The sequence below is a fragment of the Aplysia californica genome, unplaced genomic scaffold (genome assembly GCF_000002075.1).
Source record: "Aplysia californica isolate F4 #8 unplaced genomic scaffold, AplCal3.0 scaffold00259, whole genome shotgun sequence".
In the NCBI taxonomy this organism is placed as follows: Eukaryota; Metazoa; Mollusca; class Gastropoda; order Aplysiida; family Aplysiidae; genus Aplysia; species Aplysia californica.
The window spans coordinates 138,882-159,736 of record NW_004797529.1 but is presented as its reverse complement, the minus strand read 5'-3'; the positions used below and the strand labels follow the sequence as shown (position 1 = coordinate 159,736).

The 20,855-nt window shown below is 39.2% G+C and overlaps 1 protein-coding gene across 1 annotated transcript in view; it reads right to left on the bottom strand.

Moving 5' to 3' along the window:
- LOC101862736 (dynein assembly factor 5, axonemal) overlaps positions 1 to 20,418 on the bottom strand; it is a 26,046-nt gene extending 5,628 nt beyond the window's left edge. The window contains exons 1-10 of the mRNA XM_005100755.3: positions 19,769 to 20,418; positions 18,826 to 18,902; positions 16,239 to 16,404; positions 15,480 to 15,566; positions 6,860 to 7,092; positions 5,985 to 6,212; positions 4,251 to 4,376; positions 3,630 to 3,798; positions 2,325 to 2,623; positions 1,834 to 2,001 (exon numbers count right to left, since the gene is read on the bottom strand). Of these exons, the coding sequence (XP_005100812.1) occupies positions 1,834 to 2,001; positions 2,325 to 2,623; positions 3,630 to 3,798; positions 4,251 to 4,376; positions 5,985 to 6,212; positions 6,860 to 7,092; positions 15,480 to 15,566; positions 16,239 to 16,404; positions 18,826 to 18,902; positions 19,769 to 20,399 (2,184 nt within the window). The 5' untranslated portion in view covers positions 20,400 to 20,418. The remainder of the gene's footprint in view (positions 1 to 1,833; positions 2,002 to 2,324; positions 2,624 to 3,629; positions 3,799 to 4,250; positions 4,377 to 5,984; positions 6,213 to 6,859; positions 7,093 to 15,479; positions 15,567 to 16,238; positions 16,405 to 18,825; positions 18,903 to 19,768) is intronic.
- Positions 20,419 to 20,855: the final 437 nt, after the last annotated feature.

Genomic DNA, 20,855 nt, shown 5'->3' with positions numbered 1-20,855 from the left:
CACACCTTATACACACTCACACACACACACACACGAGCCACTCTATTTGCAAATTATCGACAAATCTCGAGAACGGAAACCGTTCGGAGAAATAGAGTTCAGGTTTATTTTCCCGAGCGTTCGGAGAAACAGAGCCTGTATCTTGCCCTATAATGAATCCTCCATATAATTATCGAGATCAAGATCAACATCTAGATAACTAGATCTGGAACAGGAATTGAATAAGCCTTGAACGAAATAGAGTTAAATTTTACTTATGCACCCACACACAGATTTGCGGGTTAAACTGCCATAATTTTTGTTGTAGAACACAGGTACGGTCACTAAAAACCTCTCAAATCAATTGTTTTCAAGTACATTTATCAATCCTAATTGCCAAAACATCAAATCATCGTGAAATCAGGGAAGCACCCCCCTGAAACCCCCCAGATTCTTGTTAGGTCAGGGGGGCATGAAACCCCACATGTTGTTTAAATCAAGTGAAATATCATTATTTTCAAACATCAATATCAATAACTATTGATTAGCAGCAAAAATGAAGGCCATATTCATGTTCAGCATGCAAAATAGTACTAGAAAAAAATCTGCATCCGAACAGAGAGGGCCTCAGCTGAGTCTAGATCTAGATCTAATAATTTACGCACCTGATGAAATGCACTTTTACCAAAATTAACATTACAGCCCAACCTATAATAGGGTTTGACACAATAGAATTGGAATATGAATCCTCCATATAGATCTAGGTCTATAGTGATCTATGATAAATCTAGATCAAGTAGAACAAGTTAGATCTAGTAGGCCTCGAATGAATCCACATCCGAACTAGGCCCTATCGACTATCGGTCAACAGACGAAATTCAAAATGGGCGCTCAAGCACGAAACTGAAAGTAGATCTAATTTACGTCGTCGTCCTTTTTCGTATTCGTATTTTTACTCAGGTTCCGACAATTATGCCTGACACGGCAGACAGCACGAAAACGAAAGTGCCGACAAAGCCAACCGGAGAAAAGGGGGGTGCTGGCGATGGGCCAGGCCTCGCGCTTCGCACATTGACTAATACAGGTGGGTCTAGCGATGGCATCGGCCGGGTCCCAGGTCGGGTCGCGATTGTCAGAATTCAGAAGATTGTCCGCAAACATGCAGGTCTACTTATATGGTGAGAACATTTCAGGGTGACTGCCAACCCGGCTTCCCAGTTTTCCAGGGGAGGGTCATCCATTTTTCAGGGGCATGTTACATAACAACGACAGCGCGTACACACACACACACACACACAAATGTAGGTACTAGGGTTGGGTCGGGCTCGCAAAATTAGCGTCCGCAAGTAACCAACTACTCGCTGGCACTACCCGCAAACGAGCGGACGGGTAACAAATCCTCCGCTTGTGAAGAGTAGTTCGCTACTCGCTACACATCGGACAGAGACAACAGTTCGTTTAGTGAGCGAGCGGACTGGCGGACCGAGAGACTCCATCCATTCGAGCGGGCAGACGGACGGACGGGAGCGACTCCTTCCATTGCATACAACTTACAACCCCCCCCCCCCAGAAAAATAATTTAAAAATCACACTCCTGCCTCACATTGTAGCTTGGCGTTCATGGCGGAAATTTCTCTCCCGCAGTCACCCTGGACAATATAGCACTGTCAGAAAAGAAACAAAACATGGTCCTTGTAGAAATTGCTTTACAAAAATATGCAACATTAATCTGTCATAAAAGATAATGAAAAGTCTGCAATTCTCAGCACTTCCCCAAAGTCTAGAAATTTCCAGAAAAGAAGCACTCCTATGGTCAATGAGTGAGAATAACAGACCAACGTGTTAAGGTCTAACCTTGAGCAGTTCTGGGTACATGTTGTGCAGCCTGTCCATACTCAGCGATGACCCCATGAGGTCAAAGATCCGGGTCATGACCCTGCAGCCCAGTAAACGTGTACTGGTGTTGTCATCCTCCAGCAGAGAAATCACCTGGGTAATCACAGACTCGATCACTGGCTCCATCTGGCCAAAAAAAAACAAGGCATAAGCAAACCGTAAAGTCAACTCACCCAGAATTCAAAACTGCCACTACAGCATATATATATATGGTAAAATTACACACCTGTTGTGTGCACACACATGCACGCACGCACATACACACACACACAGATGTACATATCAGTACTCACCATTCACACTTAAGCACTGGCCTGTACGCACACAAAAACATAAACAAGCCTTCAAACAAAGACACACATACACATTCAAATACACAAACACAAATACGCATGTCTGCATACAGGCGCGTGTTTCGAACTAGCTAGTACACAGTTCCCTCTACCCACCTTCTCTTTAGTAAGCGCCCCACTCTGCAGCAGGGCCCACAAGCAAGAGACAGCCGTCGTACGAATGGCACCCGCCGTCCGCCCAGCAGACCACACACAGTTGGGAAGGATCACATCGGTCAGCACAGTGACTGCAAATTCAGCAAAGTGGTGCTCCGAGTCGAGAGTGGTCGGGGCAGCCATAATCAAGCGGGACAGGAGAGAGAAAACCTTGAGCCTTAGCTCGGCGTCCTTGTCCGGGTGCAGGTTGATCACAATGATGGGGATGATGTCATCTAAATGTTTGCCGACCACCGGACCTGACAACAATTTTTCACAAATATAAATTTTGTAACAGTTGCTATAGCTTCATTTATATCTGAAGCCCCTTCATGTTGTCTCTCTGATGTAGACCGTGAAAAAAATTATTTTTTTCATTTTGTGAGAACACTCAACATCATATCTTCTTCTTTGCGTTCCCCTACTAGATCTCAGAGGGAGCAGACTACTGGTTCTAACTGCAGTGCAACTGATTTTTACATATGTAACCGTTTTTCCAACTTCATAGGGCCCCTTGCCATCAATTTTAGAACCACCAAGGGATCTTTAAAATGCCCAACTTGCACACAGGCCTCCCAAGATTTTCTCCCTTATCCAAGAAGTCAAGGTGTTACATCTCACCTACCCAAAGATCATGGGGTGTGGCTGAAAGATACCAGTAAGAAAGAACCAGGAGAGCTGAAGAAAAAGTTAAGAGTAAAGGGGAAATGAGCCCGGGGGAGGCTGGAGGTTGGGAGGGGGAAAAGTAGGTGAAAGTAGGTGATGGAACAAGACTAGAGAACTGGAAAGGAGGAGAAAGGAGAAAATTTTCTGTCGCTGTAAGTTTTCAAACCTGTGACCAATTGAAGGAGAGGCAAACACCTTACCTCTAAACCACGAGAGCCCTCCAACATTATATCATTTTGAACCACTTTCCATCTACACACAAGGAAATACTCCCAATGTTTCACAAAATGCCCATAGCTAATAATAAAATGCTTAACATACATACAAATTGATTTTGAACTTCTTCCCCACTGAATATAAGGACATTCTTAAATGCTAGCTAGTAACAGGACCTGAGTACAGAAAAAACAGGTACTTCTACTTCTGAACCCCTCTTTATCCCCCCCCCCCCCCCCCCAAGCCCTTATCTAAACAATGGCTTTGACATAAATACCATTGAACCAAATTTCGTGCCTATTCCCATGTCAAGACCACCACCAGAAAACAACAAAGGTTTTAGCAAAACAAAAATCATGTTAAGAAACAAAAGCATAATCTCACCAGCTTCTATCAAGAGAGCATCGAAGACCATCCTCTCAGGAGAGAAGTTTGTCCACATGTTGATGCCATCACCAAAGGAATCAAGGAGTGGCTTCGTGTGGGCTTCAAACAAATCTGTCTTGTCTCGTAAGCCTTGAACTTTAGCCAGGGCATCCAACAGCTCATTAGCCTAAAAAGGAAGAAATAAAGAAACAAAATGTCTTCAGTTGACCATTGTACTATTGGACCCAACCAATCCGCAATACATGTACCAGTGTAACAGAACAATGCGAGCATAGCTAAGGCAGCATACATCTGGGGGAAAAAAAACAAACAAACAAAGAAAAGCATACAAGTAAATAAAGCTTTTCCAACATACCATCCACTTGAATTTTGTTCAGCAAGACATCAAAATCAGTTGGTAGTACAATAAGCGTCATAAAATAGCAAACTGGTAAGGAAAACAAAATTCAAGCTACAAGCCCTTAGAAACAATGATTAATGTCATTACCTCTCCAAAGACATGCACTTTCATCAATTTTTGTACTTTCCAAAAGGCAAACAAATCTTTCTCAACTTAATTATGTCTTCTTATCCACTAGTAATCTATCACATGTTTCTCTGGACAAGAAAAAGACTTACATTTTGTCTGATGTTATCTTCCTTTGCCATCCCGATGGTGTTGATGAGCATATTAAATATCTGTTGACCAACATCTTTGACATCCTCCTTCATGACTGACAACATTGCCTCACAAAATTTCAAAATCTGGGGACAATCACAAAAGCCAGAATAGCTTATTGACAGTATTAAAAACCTGACGATAAAAAAAACAAAAACATTTTGATACTCAATTTTCTGTAACAATAATAATTGCAAGATAAAGAGCAAACACAGAGTTTTTAAAAACATAGCCAGACACTCCAAAATTGTCAGAGACCAGGAAGGGGACAGTATTGCCTCCAGACATATCTCAAAGGCTGCCAAAAATGACTTACGTCTGTATGCAATACTGCCCGCGAGGAGTAGACAATTCAATATCCACTCCAAAGATGACTTCATGATTTATTACTACAAAATAGCACAAAAGAAAGTATTGAAAATAAATAAAACCACAAAAACATTTTTCCAACAGGAAAGGCCCAAGACTTCTTACAGAAGCTTCCATGGAAGTAACTGATTTACAATTTCGTTATGTGACTTTTTATAGCAATCAAAACATTGAAAATATTGTTTTTCCTGAATGTTTCTTGCTATTCAAATTTCAGTTTTATTGTTCATGAGTTGTTACTGCATTCTATATCTCAGTGAATGCGTTGCCAGGCTTACTGTGAGACTATTTTTCTCATAGAAATTTTTATACATATACATTTATATGCATAATACTAGGTTTTACTTACACACATGTCTATTAATTTTTAAGATGTGATATCTTTATTAATGTAATGCACATAGAGCATTTTTTAGAAAATGGAAATGCGAAGCACAAATGCTATTTATTATTAATACATGTAAACAAATAAAGATGACGTTTGAAGCCAAGAAGTCATCAAGAGTAGACAAAGTTATGTTTTCTCAGACTGAAGATACAACAAACTTACATGATTAAGTGCAAGTTTGAGTTCCAAAACTTTAAAAACAATACTAAAAACTGTAAGATCCAATACACAAACCACCACTGTTACATTGAAAAAGAAGGAGCAAATCACACAAAAATATGTGTCAAAACTCAGGCAAAAGACTAAAAGGAAGATAATATATTGTTGGCTAACAGACAGAATAGGCAGAAGTTAAGATGCATGTCATCCTTCACCCAATAATCTGAAACACTGAAAAGAAGGAGACTCAATAACAGTCCTCGACATCCGCCCACAGGCTGCAGAAGAAAATCTGCATAGGTAGAGGGACATTAGACCGACAACAAGTCATGATATTCTTTCAATGACCAAGCCACGGGTAATACACTGTAGTATCGAACATCTTGTTTTGTCAACATTTTGGCCAGGAAACCTTCGAACACCTCGCCAACGGAAAAAGGCCTTCGCGCATGACTAACTAGCACGGGCAGCAGTCTTGATTGAGCGAACTTAGCGAGAAGACGTAACTGAAATTCTGTCGACCAGACTACAGGATTGGGGGCCCCCTATCATCGACAGACGACTGCGACACGGCAAGAAAGACTTAGAGATCTACACAAGGTAGGCCTAAATCTTACAACACCATACGTTTGGGAACATTCTTTGAACATTGCCAAGCTATATGATAGGAACTTTTTTGCTCTTGAACTTTAATCAAGACTTTCAAGCCAAAAAAAAATTTAGAAAAGGCTTGCCCTCATGAAATTTGATCAGTGAAGAAGAGTATGGATTTGTGTACCTGAACATGCATTTTGGCCTCCACAGTGTGACAAATATCCGGGTTGAGAATGGACTCCACCAGGTCTTGTTGGTGAGGCAGCAAAAGGTCATGAGTACAACCTTTGACGATAGATGCCAGAGTCATGACCACTCCGGAGGATAGCGATTGACGCAGAGAGACTAGGAGAACCTTCTTCCAGATCTCCGGCTTGACGAAATAGCCCACCAGTTCTGCCGACCTTTGAACCTGTGGGAATACATGTCCGCTATAACAATAAAAAATGTACAAATTAATATAATTACTGAGCCAGGGAGCATACCAACTGCTCAATGTAACACTCCGTTATACGTTATTTTTCATAATGGTATGTGGCAGAGTCTTACACTATAAGTAGTCAAAGCGGCTGAAGTGTTTAGAAGTGGGCAGTGCTATGTGAAACAAAAAGTAGAGGGGCAGTGTGAGAGTGTCTTCTCTTCCTCTCTGCCTTGTGCACCCCCCCCCCCACACACACACACACACACACATACAAAGAATGAAAAAGGCCTCATTGTTTTCACAATGTTATTTTGGCAAAGAGATGCATTTAAAACTGGACAAACTTTCACTCCCTCAGCTCAGACCCAGTTTTTAGGCATGTAAGTCAGGGATAAAAAAATGTGTTACTAAAAACTGATTTTAACATGTTGCATTCTAAGATGGAGACCACTGTAACCACACCTTCTCAAGAACCATGAGCTAACACCAATTTTTGAAAAGAGAAAAAAAAAAGTATATTGAAAACACACCTTTACTTCATTCCAAAACCGAACTTTAGAAGAAAAAAGCAACAAGGGAATGGAATATGCTTAATCAACGTGTACTTTTAACAAAAGTTTCCATTTCAGTGAACATACATCCAGAACAACTCTCGTCTCGTCGTCCAGACTTGCTTTGTAAAGACCATTCAGTAAAATCTCAATGTGCTGTGTTGTGTACTCCTCTGCATTGATCAGAAGCCAGTAGAGAAGAGAGGCCGACTTGATGCGGGTTTCTCCAACCCAGTCACAAATGTCTTTTACAAGACCAGGCAAGATTTTGGACAAATGGCGATTCACCAGCACTCTGCATCCCAAATTGGGTCTTTCCACTGAAATATTCCACAGAGATTTTAATAGCCATGAAAGTGCATATAAAATATGAACATCAATAGGAATAAAGGAACCTAATCTATTTTCTACTATACAAATACAAAACCATATTTGCTTTTTAAGTTTGTTCAGTCTTCTGATTTTACAGTCATACCTTAGATTCTGTTGTTTTTTAATGAAGAAACAATGTGAAACTCGTAACAATTTTCAATGCTACTCCAAAGGGTTACAATTAAACAATTAGAATGACAGTGGAACCTATTCTAACAGCCAACAGTCCAAGACTGTCACCTTTACAAACGACCGCTCCCATCATATCTCTCTTTGCATTTCTTTCATATTATAATGATACTGTCCAAGACATCCAATTGTCTTTAAGACAACCACTGTTTTCCTCGACTATAGGTGGTCGCCTTAGAAAATTTCGACTGTACTTACTGCACAACTCCCCCCACAAGCCTGATTTGCTTGTGCTCGTCTCCAAAGTAAAACCATCTCCAGCATTAACATTATTGGCTATTGATAATCCATTTCATTTGCACCAGAGATACTTTATAATTACCTCAACATATTTTTAAAATTGATAATTCATCTTGACAATAGAGTTATCTCCTTTAAAAATTAAGAGTCCGTACGAGGTCATGTGACACGGAAACATTTGAGTTTGTTGGCGTCATTTTTTCATTAGCAAAAACGTTTGTTTACATGTGAGTGGGCATGTCTCTGCTCTTACGTTTTTTATTTGATTCTAACGTTGTTTTGTTATGTTTTAGTAGTGGTTTTACGGCGCTCGCAACTGCATAAGGTCATATGAGCGCCAAGGGGTGGATGTCAACACAGAAGTCCTTACAGGAAATCAGACTTACTCAGCTCACCTCTTTAGCTTCAATAGCACAAAGTCTCCTTCGACTGTCAAGGCACCCCGGAAATAGCAGGTCACAAGAGTGTGACAAACATACAAAAGAAGTAGAGGAAAATGACGATAGTAAGGATTAGGAAAAAGAAGCAGCAGTTCCCTGTTGCAGTTCAGGCACAGTTATGAGCATGACATTCTTCGACCAGCCCATTTACAATTCTACTGTGATTTAGAACGAAAAAATGTCCCCCCTTTGGGAATGGCCTAAACACACTTCAGTCAGAGGCACTGCCCCGGGGGTATCGGGTATTCTAACATTGTGTTTTAATCCAAAGGGACTCTCTTAAAAGTGCAAGCATGTGAAACCTCTAGTCCCTTTCTGGATTAACGTCTTATTGGGTCCTATCGTGTATACGTTATAAACACAGCCGCTTTGAGCTGTGATTAGAAAGCACAGATGAGTATGACTTATCACATGTACGCCTGGATCGATAACAACATCACATGTACGCAGATGATACACAATTGTACAAATCTGTTCCACCACCAGATGTTAAAACCGTGCCTGGTACCAAGGGTATGTGCATTGATGATATCAAGAACTGGATGATTGATAATAAGCTCCAGCTTAATGAAAATAATACTGAAATTCTTTAATGTAACCCAAAGAAAAGCCATATCCCAATAGACGTCTAGATCTAGATCATGTTTGTACGATGTGCAAACGTGTGAGTGTGATAAGCAAGTAGATGTGTGTGGGTGTGTGTGTGTGAGTGTGTGTGTGTGTGTGTTTGTGTATGTGTGTGCGGGTGCATGTGTGAATATTGTTCATACATGCATTTATGTAGATTCTGAAGCACCTAGAGCGGTGTTTGTGGGCCCTATAGAAATGATCTGCATGATTATTATTATTATTATTACAGCCTTAGAGACTTTCTTTACAATAAAACGAGACCAGAAAGGATGGTGCAACACTGCTGCGTTTATCAGTGTGCTAACAGAGCCTCCAAAGGAATCCCTCTTTCATTTCACTGATTGATAAGAATTTTGACTGATTAGATCCAGATCTCTGTTTTGAAGAAAATATTCGAAAAGATTAAGAGCCTGGCCTGATCAAATCTTACCTTTCAGTTAATTGAAATCAGATCCAACCACTGCAATTTTGCCTCCTCTTTGTGTTTAAATTACTTAAACATCACAAAATCTAAGTTAAATCTACTAATCTGAGGTACTAATTTCACTCACTTGACAATGACTCACTGACTTACGATATATATTAAACATAGTAATATAGCAGTATCATCAATCATAATTATTTTTATGGGATGATGATGGATGGGAGCAGCCAAAGACAGGCTTGTGTCTAAAATGTACGATGTAATGTATAGGATATAGATCTCTAAGCTAATTAGTGACAAAGGAAACCATAGTCAGAGTGCACTTGGTGCTGAGCTTGCTATATGCACAGCACATAATATGGGTTTTTGCACATTTTCTATTGCACGAATGAATTTAAACAACTCATCACTGCTTCAGTCAGGCAGTTCCATGATTTCTGTTTTCTTTTATTACATCATCTATTTTTCGCTCATAATATGTCTTATAGACACAAATAGTCAGTCTGCGTTTTTTTAAATATTAAGAGCCATCAGTAAAGTTCTGGGCCATGAAAAGTTAAGGTTGACTAGCAGCTAGATCTTTTTCACAATGGCCAGGTAATTTCCTTATCAAACAGAGTACTTTTTAATGTTTCGTTTTATTGAATGTTGTCCAAAAACACCTTAGTAAAGGTTTTGGTTTCAGTTATCACTAAACTGTGTAGAAAAACAATTGACCACATTAAGTTCACTTTTTTATCTTTAGTGAGTCCAGAGTCGTCACAGTTGTTTTACAAATGTCTAAAATTAGACTTACTTAAAACAACAATAGAAGGAGCTTTAGTTTAAGTGCTGTAAATTGTTTACTTTAGTTCTTAACTCATTCTCTGCCCATTTTTATACCAGCTTTCAGCGGTTTTCTCTGTGCATCCGATCCTGGATGATAGGTGTGTATGTTCGGGAAGGATTTTCATAAGTAAAATGAAATAATTTGTAGGTAGTTTATTACATATTTTGAAAGGTAATAAAACGTAGCATTGAAATGTGTAAAAAAATATTTGATTAGTAAAAGTACGTAATTTTACATTCAATTCCCTGCATGTTCATGCAAAAGGGTATGAAATTGTGCAATTCTAGCAGATTTTATTATCAATTTTGTAACATCACTGTGACAATACCAAAATTTGTAATAAATCAGAATTTGCCCGAGTTGCACTTGCTTGTCCAGGTCTAGATTTAGATTTAGAAATAGATCTAAGACATTATCCTCTTGATTTTCACTTCTCTTGGCTTTCTTTCCCTTTCATTTCCAAGCATATTCACTCACTTCCCGATCTCCAACTATTCACTTTGCTGCCACGGTAGATTTAGATCTACCAAGGAGATTAAAAGTAATGGAGGATGCTCTGTGGGCGGCACCGCACGCCTGATAGGAGCCCTCTCTCGCGGCGGAACCGTGGGCTACCTGCGCCGCGCGATTGCCCGATTAAGGCACTGAAATCTGAATAAGAAAGAAGGTTTTATTCCGAGGTCCTTCAGATTAGGCAAGTCAATTAGTAAAAATGCCTTGCACCTGTGTTGTATTTAAGTGTAAGAACCGATATGATGCTGCAGTGGACCGAAGTTTTCACAGTTAAGTTGTTTCCCTTTTAAAAAATTTGAATGAAAGTGATTCTATGCCCCCAGCAACACAATTTGGAGTGTAATAAGGGACTAAAAACGCTGCTCTCCATATCATACTTTACTGGAAAAAAAAACAACCCTTCAAAGGTTATCCACGCTCATGCATGCGATCACACCTCCAAGGGTGCTGTTATCTTCTTTTTTTTTGTTGAAATATTTGAAATCATTGTGCGCTCCACTTTGTGAAAACCAGGAAACAAAATTATTGTGATCAATAATATTATTTATAGACCAAGACATACTGTTAGCAATTAGATAAAGCAAACATCGACCCTCTTTTGTGTCCGCTATTCCTTACACATAAAGTTAGTTATGGCACACGCCTAGAATCATACAATCATATATCTTAAATTCAGTTTTAAAGTATATTTTCATCCATTTCTTATAATTATATATTTTAGCATCTTGAAAGAGTATCTTTTTAATTTGGTATGTTTGATAATTTTATGTTACTCGGACAAGTTTTCTTCTTATTTTACACATCTTTTTGATTTTTAAACTAGATTATAACATAAAACTCTTAAAGAATTGAACAGTCCGTATCACACACATAATTTTTTTTTTCCTGTCATTATCCGTCAGCCCGTCAGTTGATCACAATCTCTCTCTCTCTCTCTCTCTCTGTCTGTCTGTCTGTCTCTCACTCTCTCTCTCCCTCTCTCTCTCTCTCTCTCTGTCTGTCTGTCTGTCTGTCTGTCTGTCTGTCTGTCTGTCTGTCTGTCTCACTCTCTCTCTCTCTCTCTCTCTCTCTCTCTCTCTCTCTCTCTCTCTCTCTCTCTTCTCTCTCTCTCTCTCTCTCTCTCTCTCTCTTCTCTCTCTCTCTCTCTCTCTCTCTCTCTCTCTTCTCTCTCTCTCTCTCTCTCTCTCTCTCTCTCTCTCTCTCTCTCTCTCTCTCTCTCTCTCTCTCTCTCTCTCTCTCTCTCTCTCTCTCTCTCTCTTATTTAATTTTTCCCATTCTCCTTCGTCCCTTCCCGAAGCCCGCCCCTCCTCTTTCATCCCAGCCCCATCCCCTCTTCCTTGCGTGCATTCCCCCACCCCGCCCACCCCCACAACGTGGCCCAGCCCGATAAAATTCTATAAAAAGAAACGCCACAGTTCGTGATTTAGCCCACACTCGGTGGCCATATTTGATCCCCAACGCGGCGTACTGCTCGCGGCGCCGCGAAGAGAGAGAGGAGGCTCCATTAGTTCTAAGCTCCTTGAGATCTACGAATTATGTCTTTCACGCCTCTCATTCTTGATTCAATCATCGCCGAATCAAAATCTAAAGCTAAAGATTCTAAGACAATATCATCTCTGTCCTCAAGTTTACTAAAGAAAAATTCCCTAGTCTGTTCTACAAGTTATATGCTTATAGGGATGTTTACTACCAGGCCCAGAAAGTACAGATAGAACTAGAAATGAGTGTGATCATCTTTCGTGTTTTGGTTTCACAAACACACCACACAAAATACTTCAACAATTTCAACTGTCCACCCATTTACGTAGTAATAGACACTATATTTTTTGGCAGGAAGTTTCTACTTTTCAGATTTGTTTATATCGATTTTTTAAATCCTAGTACATGTATTCATAATTTGTTTTGCTAAATTTGCTTTATCAAAAGCTTCATTGCCTTCCTACACCTAACGGCAGAAAAACTCCGGAATTTTTTTCTAAGGCTCATCTTGATTTAATTTAATGTCAAACTCATATATTTGAGGGGGGATTGGTACTGGGATTCGAGAGGAGAGAGAGGGAGGGGTGGTTGGGAGGTTCCCATGACACCCACATCTTTTCTTACTTCTTTTTAAAAGGTCTATAAGCCCAATACGGTTTGATTCAGTCAATAAGAAATAAACCACCTCGTAGACAAAGTGCTGATGAAGAAATAAAGGGGTTTTTTGGTTCTTTTTTAAAGCCTATATCTCTATCTCTATCGTTTAATAATACATTTATTTGTAGATCTAGTTGTAGAAAGAACGCTGTATTGTTGCTATTTAGTAATGTAGATATAGTACACCACGGCGCCCAGGTAAAAAAAAAAAATCAACAAGGACCAAGCCACCCCAATCACGTATGAGAGAAAGAGAAAACCTGCCTAGCCCATTGCTTTAGCAAGAACTCCTTCACACAGCTTGCCAAAAAAAACATGGCGGACGCTACTGTCGAATGTGGCCATCACGCAGCAAGGCGAGAGAGGGGCGTACTGTATCTAGTGCCTATAGTCGGAGATAAAAAAGTAGAGACACATCACTCCTCGATTCAGGCGAGATTGGGGTCTGGCATTCGGCGAAAGTTTTACGCTGTACAACTAATAGTCTGTTCCTCACAACCGAGGAATCACCTTATTGTTTTCATAGTAAATTAAGCAAGGGGGTTTGTCTGAATGGGTTTTTAACACCATTTCTCTTTCTTTACCGTCACGTCATACCCACATCCACACATGAAAGATGGAGTCAGAACATTCTAGTAATTCTAGTCAGGATTTTGATGAAAAATTCTAAACATAACGTACTGCATGTTTCCTCTCGGGCAGTACAATTATTGGCCTGTCTTGGTCACGTCCCCTCTCCTTATTCCTGGCCACATCTCAATGCATTAGAGCGCACAATACGCCAAATCTTTTCTATTCTTCTACTTCTACTCCTTTTTTTTGTCATTTTCTTCTTTTTCTTGTTCTGCTTCTCCTCCTTCTTCTTCTCCTTCTTTTTCTTCTTCTCTTCTCCTCCTCCTCTTCTCCTCCTCCTCTTCTCCTCCTCCTCCTCTTGTTCTTTTTCTTCTTCTCCTCCTCCTCTTCTTCTTTTTTTCCTCCTCCTCCTCCTCCTCCTCCTCCACCTTCTTCTTCTTCTCCTCCTCCTCTTGTTCTTCTTCTTCTTCTTCTTCTTTTCCTCCTCCTCCTCCTCTTCTTCTTTTTTTCCTCGTCCTCCTCCTTCTTTTTTTTCTTTTCCTGCTCCTCCTCCTTCTTCTTCTTCTTCTTCCTTCCTTGGAGCGTAAATTTGATGAATTTAGTGAATATGCGCCCATTTATAGATCAACTTCACTACATACCACTACTTTCGACGTATTAACTGAGATGACCCTTCCCTTTTCCCTCTGTCCCCGGTATTAACTCTACAGGAAATAACAAGGGGAAGCGACTTTGAGAGAAACAGACTATGAAATGTGCGGCGTGACACAGTTTTGAGGTACTGCGTCACCGATCTCGCGTAAATAACATGATGCGAAGAGGGGCCAGCTGACGAGTGAAATATCTCTCACAAGTCATCTCCGCTAAAGTGTACATCTATGATCTTGACTATCAAGTCATTGTTTAGGGAACATTTTTTAAAAATCTAACTGTTATATCACGAAACTATTTTTAAGTGAATCAAGATTTCACTCTAAATACCAGCTTTCAATACAAGAGGTGGAAAAAGTTCTACTTTATATCTCATTAATCTTTTTCTATTGTAAAAAGATCACTTGTACTTTTCCATTCACCTTTGAGACTAAGTGACAATCTTTTCCCCCCAAGTCTAAATATATGTGTCACAAATCGGTGAGTTATTGATATTATTTTGTATTTTTCATTTGTATTATTTCCGATGGGAAAAAAAACCCCATCCATCTTGAATAGAAGTCAAGATATCTTCAATTACAAGAAGATGGGGGTCTCCTGGTTTCACTGTTAAAATTCATGAAAAAATAGCCGCTAAAGTTTTGTTTTGTTTGTTTTAGTAGAGGTTTAACGGTGCTCGCAACTGCATACGGTCACATGAGCCCACGAAACATAAGTTGGCTGCATTCATAACAGTTCATTGCACGGCTAGGTTCGGGTCAACGATCAAATTTTAAAATGTAAAACCCCCCGGGGCAGTGCCACTGACTGTAGTGTCTTTAGGTCATTCCCAAAGGGGGGATATTTCTCCTTCAAGCACAGTACAATTGTAAATGGGCTGATTCATCTTGTCACACTCATAACTGTGCCTGATCTACAACAGGGAACTGCTGCTTTTTCTTTCCTAATCCTTACTATTGTCATTTTCCTCTACTTCTTTTGTATGTTTGTCACACTCTTGTGACCTGCTATTTCCGGGGTGCCTTGATAGTCGAAGCAGACCTTGTGCTGTTGAAGCTAGAGAGGTGAGCAGAATAAGTCTGACTCCCAGCAAAGACTTTTCTTTTGACACCCACCCCTTGGCGCTCATATGACCTTATGCAGTTGCGAGTGCCGTAAAACCTCTACTACTATCTAAAATGGTAATCTGCTTAAAATCAAAATATATGTATTAACAATTTTCCGTAAAGGCATCAAGGATTCTGTTAGGATCAACGACGGAAAACAGATGTAGCAATTTTTTGCATCTAAAATATTTCCTTCGGGTCTCTCAGAAGTCTGGTAATTTCCTTGGAAACTTAAAATTTACATTTTTTGAGCCTTTAATCAATGTTTATCAGTAAAATCCAAACAGAAGTGTGTTTTACATAGACAAAAAATGTGTTGAGCCAAAAATTAAAATTTCAATAAAAATTGCCAAACCGGCAAAAAATATGTTTTCTTCAATTTCATCATTTTGACGAGCGCATGATTTCACAACAATGCCTCACAAAAAATATAGATTTCAAAACATAATTATTTTTTATACATTAGTGTTAAATCTTCATACAACAAAAAGTGTCCACGAAACAATTAACATGGATCAACATTGATCTACAAGGTGATCTACACAACTGACAACTTCTTACATAACCACAGATTTCTTTCTACAAAATTCTGAGAAATTCTCACCTCCAGGGGGGTAGTGTTTTGGCGGAAGTGCCTGAAAGTCGAGCTTGTCCTTGAAATCATCTTCATTTTCCCGTTCATATTTCAAACCTAGAAATGGAACGATTAGCAAGTAAATATTAGAAAGGCAATCATCTGAGGACCTTTCTTTTTAAAAATTATAAAACATCTCAAGTTTTAAAAAACCCATATGAGACCAAAAAAAACCCTGAAATGTCAGTCTTTCTAAAAATTACAATTTAGTGACTTATTACAACATTAAAAACACTGCAGCAGCACCTCTCATGTGTCAACTGACAGAAAACTCGTAACACTACATCTATTAACAGTTACAGAGGAGAAGGAACACCCTAGAGTCCTACCAAACCCATAGTGCAATCTCAGCTTTATTCAGAGACATTAACCTTTCAGCTACACAATTAATCATCGTGACAAGTCCTGAACATTTTTTTCCATACATATACAGAATTATCATAATTCAGAAATTGTTAACAGTTTCCATACAATCATCACAGCTTAGAGTAAAAACAGAAAACCTATCGACACACTAAAGTTTTGGAACAAAGTACATGTATCAGTCAACTTTAAAACACTCTCTGTCGAGGCAAAGCCGGTCTGGGTTTATATACAACTACCACTTTGTTAACATTTTCTTGCCACAGCATACACTAGAGTAACACAAGAAAGGAATTTTCCAACTCTTAGATGCCTAAATCACACTTCAAGTCATTGATCAACACTTAAATAATAACATTACCATACCTATGTCATGCCATAAACTGTCAGCCAACTCCTTGATGTCCCTCTGTTCATCAGACAGACTCGTCAAAAGCAGAGGAATGAGTTTGTGATGGTATGAATAGCGGTCAGGAAGATCAAGCAGCCACCCTCCTACAACTTTGGTGACTGCTTTACGGACTGCTGGTGTCTATTGACAAGAGAATAATAAAACACTTTTTAAAATGCTACATCTTCAGAGCAAGTCGTTTGTTCATGAACAACTGCAGACAAAATGGCGGCAACATAACCCTCAACAAAATGGGAAAACCATCAACAAAATGGCAAGATCAAAAATGTGTCATGTCAAAAACACAATGTGAGAAGAGAGGAAGAGAGGAGAGACTACAATTGCTCCTTGGTCTGGGTCGGAGGGGATTTTAAAATAGGTCCATGCATTTTTCACCAAGGCCAGCCCACAGAACAGGACTAATATTGGTGAAGTGGTGTACAAAAACTATCTGAAAGACACACAGTCATGAACCAAGATACAGCCAGTAAAACCAGAAAATATCAGCTTTTTATCAAATTTGAACATTTTTCAATATCGTCTTTAATCCTTTTTGTCATCAGAAAATTGAACTAACAATGTCCACTTCTGTAGCTAACAGTGGTTTCTTAACTCACTCAATCCTGTGAGCGAGATATCTCGGTCAGCTTGCGGGCTGCCTTCAATCCCACGACCGAGATAACTAGGTTCTATAGTTTTGTTCCGTATACTAGTTGTTTCGTTTCGGAAAACGGTCTCTAGTTTTATATAAGGTCATTTTATTTAAATTTCCCTTGACCAATTCTGCCTAAGGAGGGCTGGGATTTTGTTTCTACTGTCATTACATTACACACGGAGAAATGGCGGTTTTTATGAAGGCACTTTCACCAAGTTTGTTCACTCATCAGCTGAGCATGTGTCCCAATCGATTCTCTTGCCTTTCTCACACATACATTTTTTTTATTCATGAGAGTATTTAACAGTCTTTAATATACATGACATACAATATACAGAACTAGACACTCACTTGTACAAGCATGTTTGAATATCAATGTAGGTTTGCTCTTGCTCATTCCACCATGAAAAAAAAAAAAAGAAAAGCCCCAAAAATGCCAAATTTGTACACCATCCCAAAGCAAAACTACTACAGCTATATATACTTCAAATTTTGTATGTCTAAAGTTCATTAGTGGGCCCTTACATAAGTGCCAAAATGACCAGTTTCTAGGTACATTTTCGGGAAAAACTTCCAGGATTGAAGAAGTTAATCTTTTCCAAAGGTACTATTCTCAACATTCATAACCTGAACAGAGACCCAGAAGAAGGATTCACGAGTAAAATGACCGCCCAGAATACAACTACATCGTAAGTGAGAGCCCGTTTTTTTCTCTCCAGACGACAAGATTTTTATGTGGAAACCACTGTGTAAGTGTTGTAAACTTTTTTGTGCAATGACAACTCTGTTAAAAGAACTTAACTCATTCGCTACGCCGAGCCGTGGGGGAGGCGCGGCTGAAGTGCCGTCAGTACGTTAAGCCGCCCCCGGCGGCTCGAGAGCGGATCTTTACTTTTAGCTTAGATTCTTTTCCAATCCACATATCCATGTTAAAATAAAGGTCATAATATAATGTTGACTTCCGGGTCAAGTATTTCCACTGAAGATCGGAAATTGAGATTCAGTTTTGAAACGCGATTTCGTAGTTTATTCAACTCTGTTTTATCGCGATGCCAAAATTATAGCCCAGACACCAGTCTTAGTAATTTTGCACAACAAAATCTATCATTATTTTGCCCACTAAAGAAATGTATGGCTCTTTTTTATAATATTGATACGATTGGACTCATATTGCCTATGCACTGTTATTGAGAAATCAATATTTTTGAGTGCTAGATCTAGGTCTAGATCTAAATTGTCAAAATATTTTTTTCTCCCCAAAATCACTACTTTTTTATGACATTACATAAAAAACATGAAAAAGTGCCACTCAAGGCATGTATAGGTTTATTCCAAATGCAATTCTGAATAATTCCATATAAAATATGAGTGGGGTTTTTCTGTTTGTGATCGTTTTTCAAGATTATAAATTTTTTTTTTTTTTGGTTCAATATCGGATGTTATGTTCATAATGTACAAAATTATGGAATGTAGGTAAATAACTGCAAACGTTTCAATATTTTCCAGTTCTATATTCATTTATGGTTATTTTGATGTATCATTTGACTAGATGCAAACATATTTTTTGAGTTTAACCAAAGATTATTAATTTTTTGTTTTTAGATTTTATCTGCATCCAATCAAAATTGTGTTGCATAATTGTCTCTTACAGGAACCAAAGTTGAAAAATACATAAATAAACATTACCGATGTATTCTACAAACCATACTGAAAATATTGGTGTACATAATACATTGATATTTATTTGAATTTGTGGCCCTAAAGACCTTTTAACTGCCCACTAGTCATCATCTCATTCGCCCTCCCAAAAAAAATTCGTCCACAAGCCAAAAATAATACATAGCGAATGAGTTAAACTGACACCACAGATTTTACTAGGGCAGTCTAAAACCACAACTATTTATTACCTGATCAAACAGGCGCTGAGCCAAGTGAGAGTATGCATCATCAACAGACTTTCCGTTGCCAAATTGCAAAACCGTACCTGTAAAATTAATCAACCATGTAAGTTTCAGAGTCATCCTTTATCTTCAATCACACTGTGATAACAAAATCATTTTCATAGATATTTTTTTTAAATCACACAATCCACTTTTTCTTTTACCTTTTCTTCCCAGTCATGAGCAAAACGTTCATCTCACCTCCCCACCCAATCTTACACTTTTCTTACAGAAGCCAAAGACACCCTTTCCCCTCTGAGGTGTAAGTTTATATTTTGAACAATCCCTACAGGCCTAGATCTAATACATTGAGGCATGTCGCGTACATGAGAGGCGGAGTAGGGTCGCTTTTCGAGGATCGCCGTAAAAATAGTCTGGGACTCACTGGGAGGCTCGCCGTAAAAAAAGCCACTGCGAATAATAAATGTTCTAGGGGAAATTTTATACGCCCCTGTGGGCCAATAACCACTCCGTATAATATAAGGCTAACTTTGCTAGGCCTATTTCAGGTGATTTTGTAGTTTCGTTCGTTAAAAGTCCAAAGCTGAACGCCAGAGACCCTGAATTGCCAGGTAATCATTGAGGAGTGAACTAAGCGAGAGACTGGAAGGAAGCACTTCACTACAAGCCAGAAGAAAAAAAGTTAAAGCAAAGAATGGCGCTTTTTTGGCAGCCCCCCCATTATTTTTCGGCGGTTTGGGCCCCCCTGACCTAATAAAAACATGGAGAATAGGGGGGGGGGGGGGGGGCTGGATTTTACCATCATAATTTGATGTTTTGAAGTTAGGTTGCATCCCTGTTCTTTGTGTTGCCTATTTGGTCATCAAGACTTTTGGATTTCTTCTCACGATGTAAACAAATGGATCATGGACTTTAACGAATGGAACTACAAGATCACCCTATTTCTTACCTATTGTTTCAACGACAATTGTTCTGACTTTGGAATGCTGGTGGGAAAGAGTCAGGAGAAGGGGCTTGACGAGACTCTCAGACTGCATGTAGAAATATTGAGGTGAAGATTTAGCTAGCAGTGATGCACATTTACAGCTTTCTTTTCTCACTTCAGGAAAAGGGTCAACTATTGTTCTTTGCAGTATCCTCACACAATCATCAACATAAACACCAATGTTAGCACTGGAGGACTTGACCATTAACATCACAAGTTCAATAAGCAACAGTCGAATTTCTTCAGATGGCTCACTGATTTCTTGCTGACCAAGCCTTTGCACAAGAACAGGGAAGATATAAGACAAATAACTTTCACAAGTTGGAACATTTCTCATAAACGATAATACCATCTCAACGGAAAGTTCTCGACACTTCTCCACTGGATCTGAAAAAGCTTTGAGAAGGGGTTTCATAATTTCAGAGAATACAAGCTGCAAGTCTGGAGAATCAAGAGGTGGTCGTCGTTTGACAGTGTCCTTCTGTATTCCAAGCAAAGCATTCTTTCTGGTGTTTCTGTTTTCTTCACCCAAACAATTCACATGTCTGGCTATCCCTTGTAAGACAACACTGGAATTCTCGTGGGTCGCCGCCATGATTGTTGGTCGCAACGCGTTGCTGTCAACAAATCCAGGTTATTCTTAAAAACCGCCATAATAGTTTTAAATTCCGCCTAAAGGGGCTTGCTTTGGTTGGTTTGAGCTACAATATTATTTTCATAAGTTGAGAGTGCTGGAATAGAAAATTTATAGCTTCTGTTAAGCAATAAATGTACCCAGTTGTTTTTGCATCCAATAATTGTTTGAGGCAGAACCAATACTCTTATCATTTTTGTACCCATCATCATCATCATCATCATCATCATCATCATCATCATCATCATCATCATCATCATCATCATCATCATCAATCAAATCAATGCCTTTCACCCCTGGCAGGGCCACATATACAGGCCCTTCCATTATTTTATCCAATCTCTGTCCTGGGCCATCCTTCCAAGTGAGCGTCATCTCTCTCATGTCCCTTTCCTCACATTTCCTCTATGTTTCTGT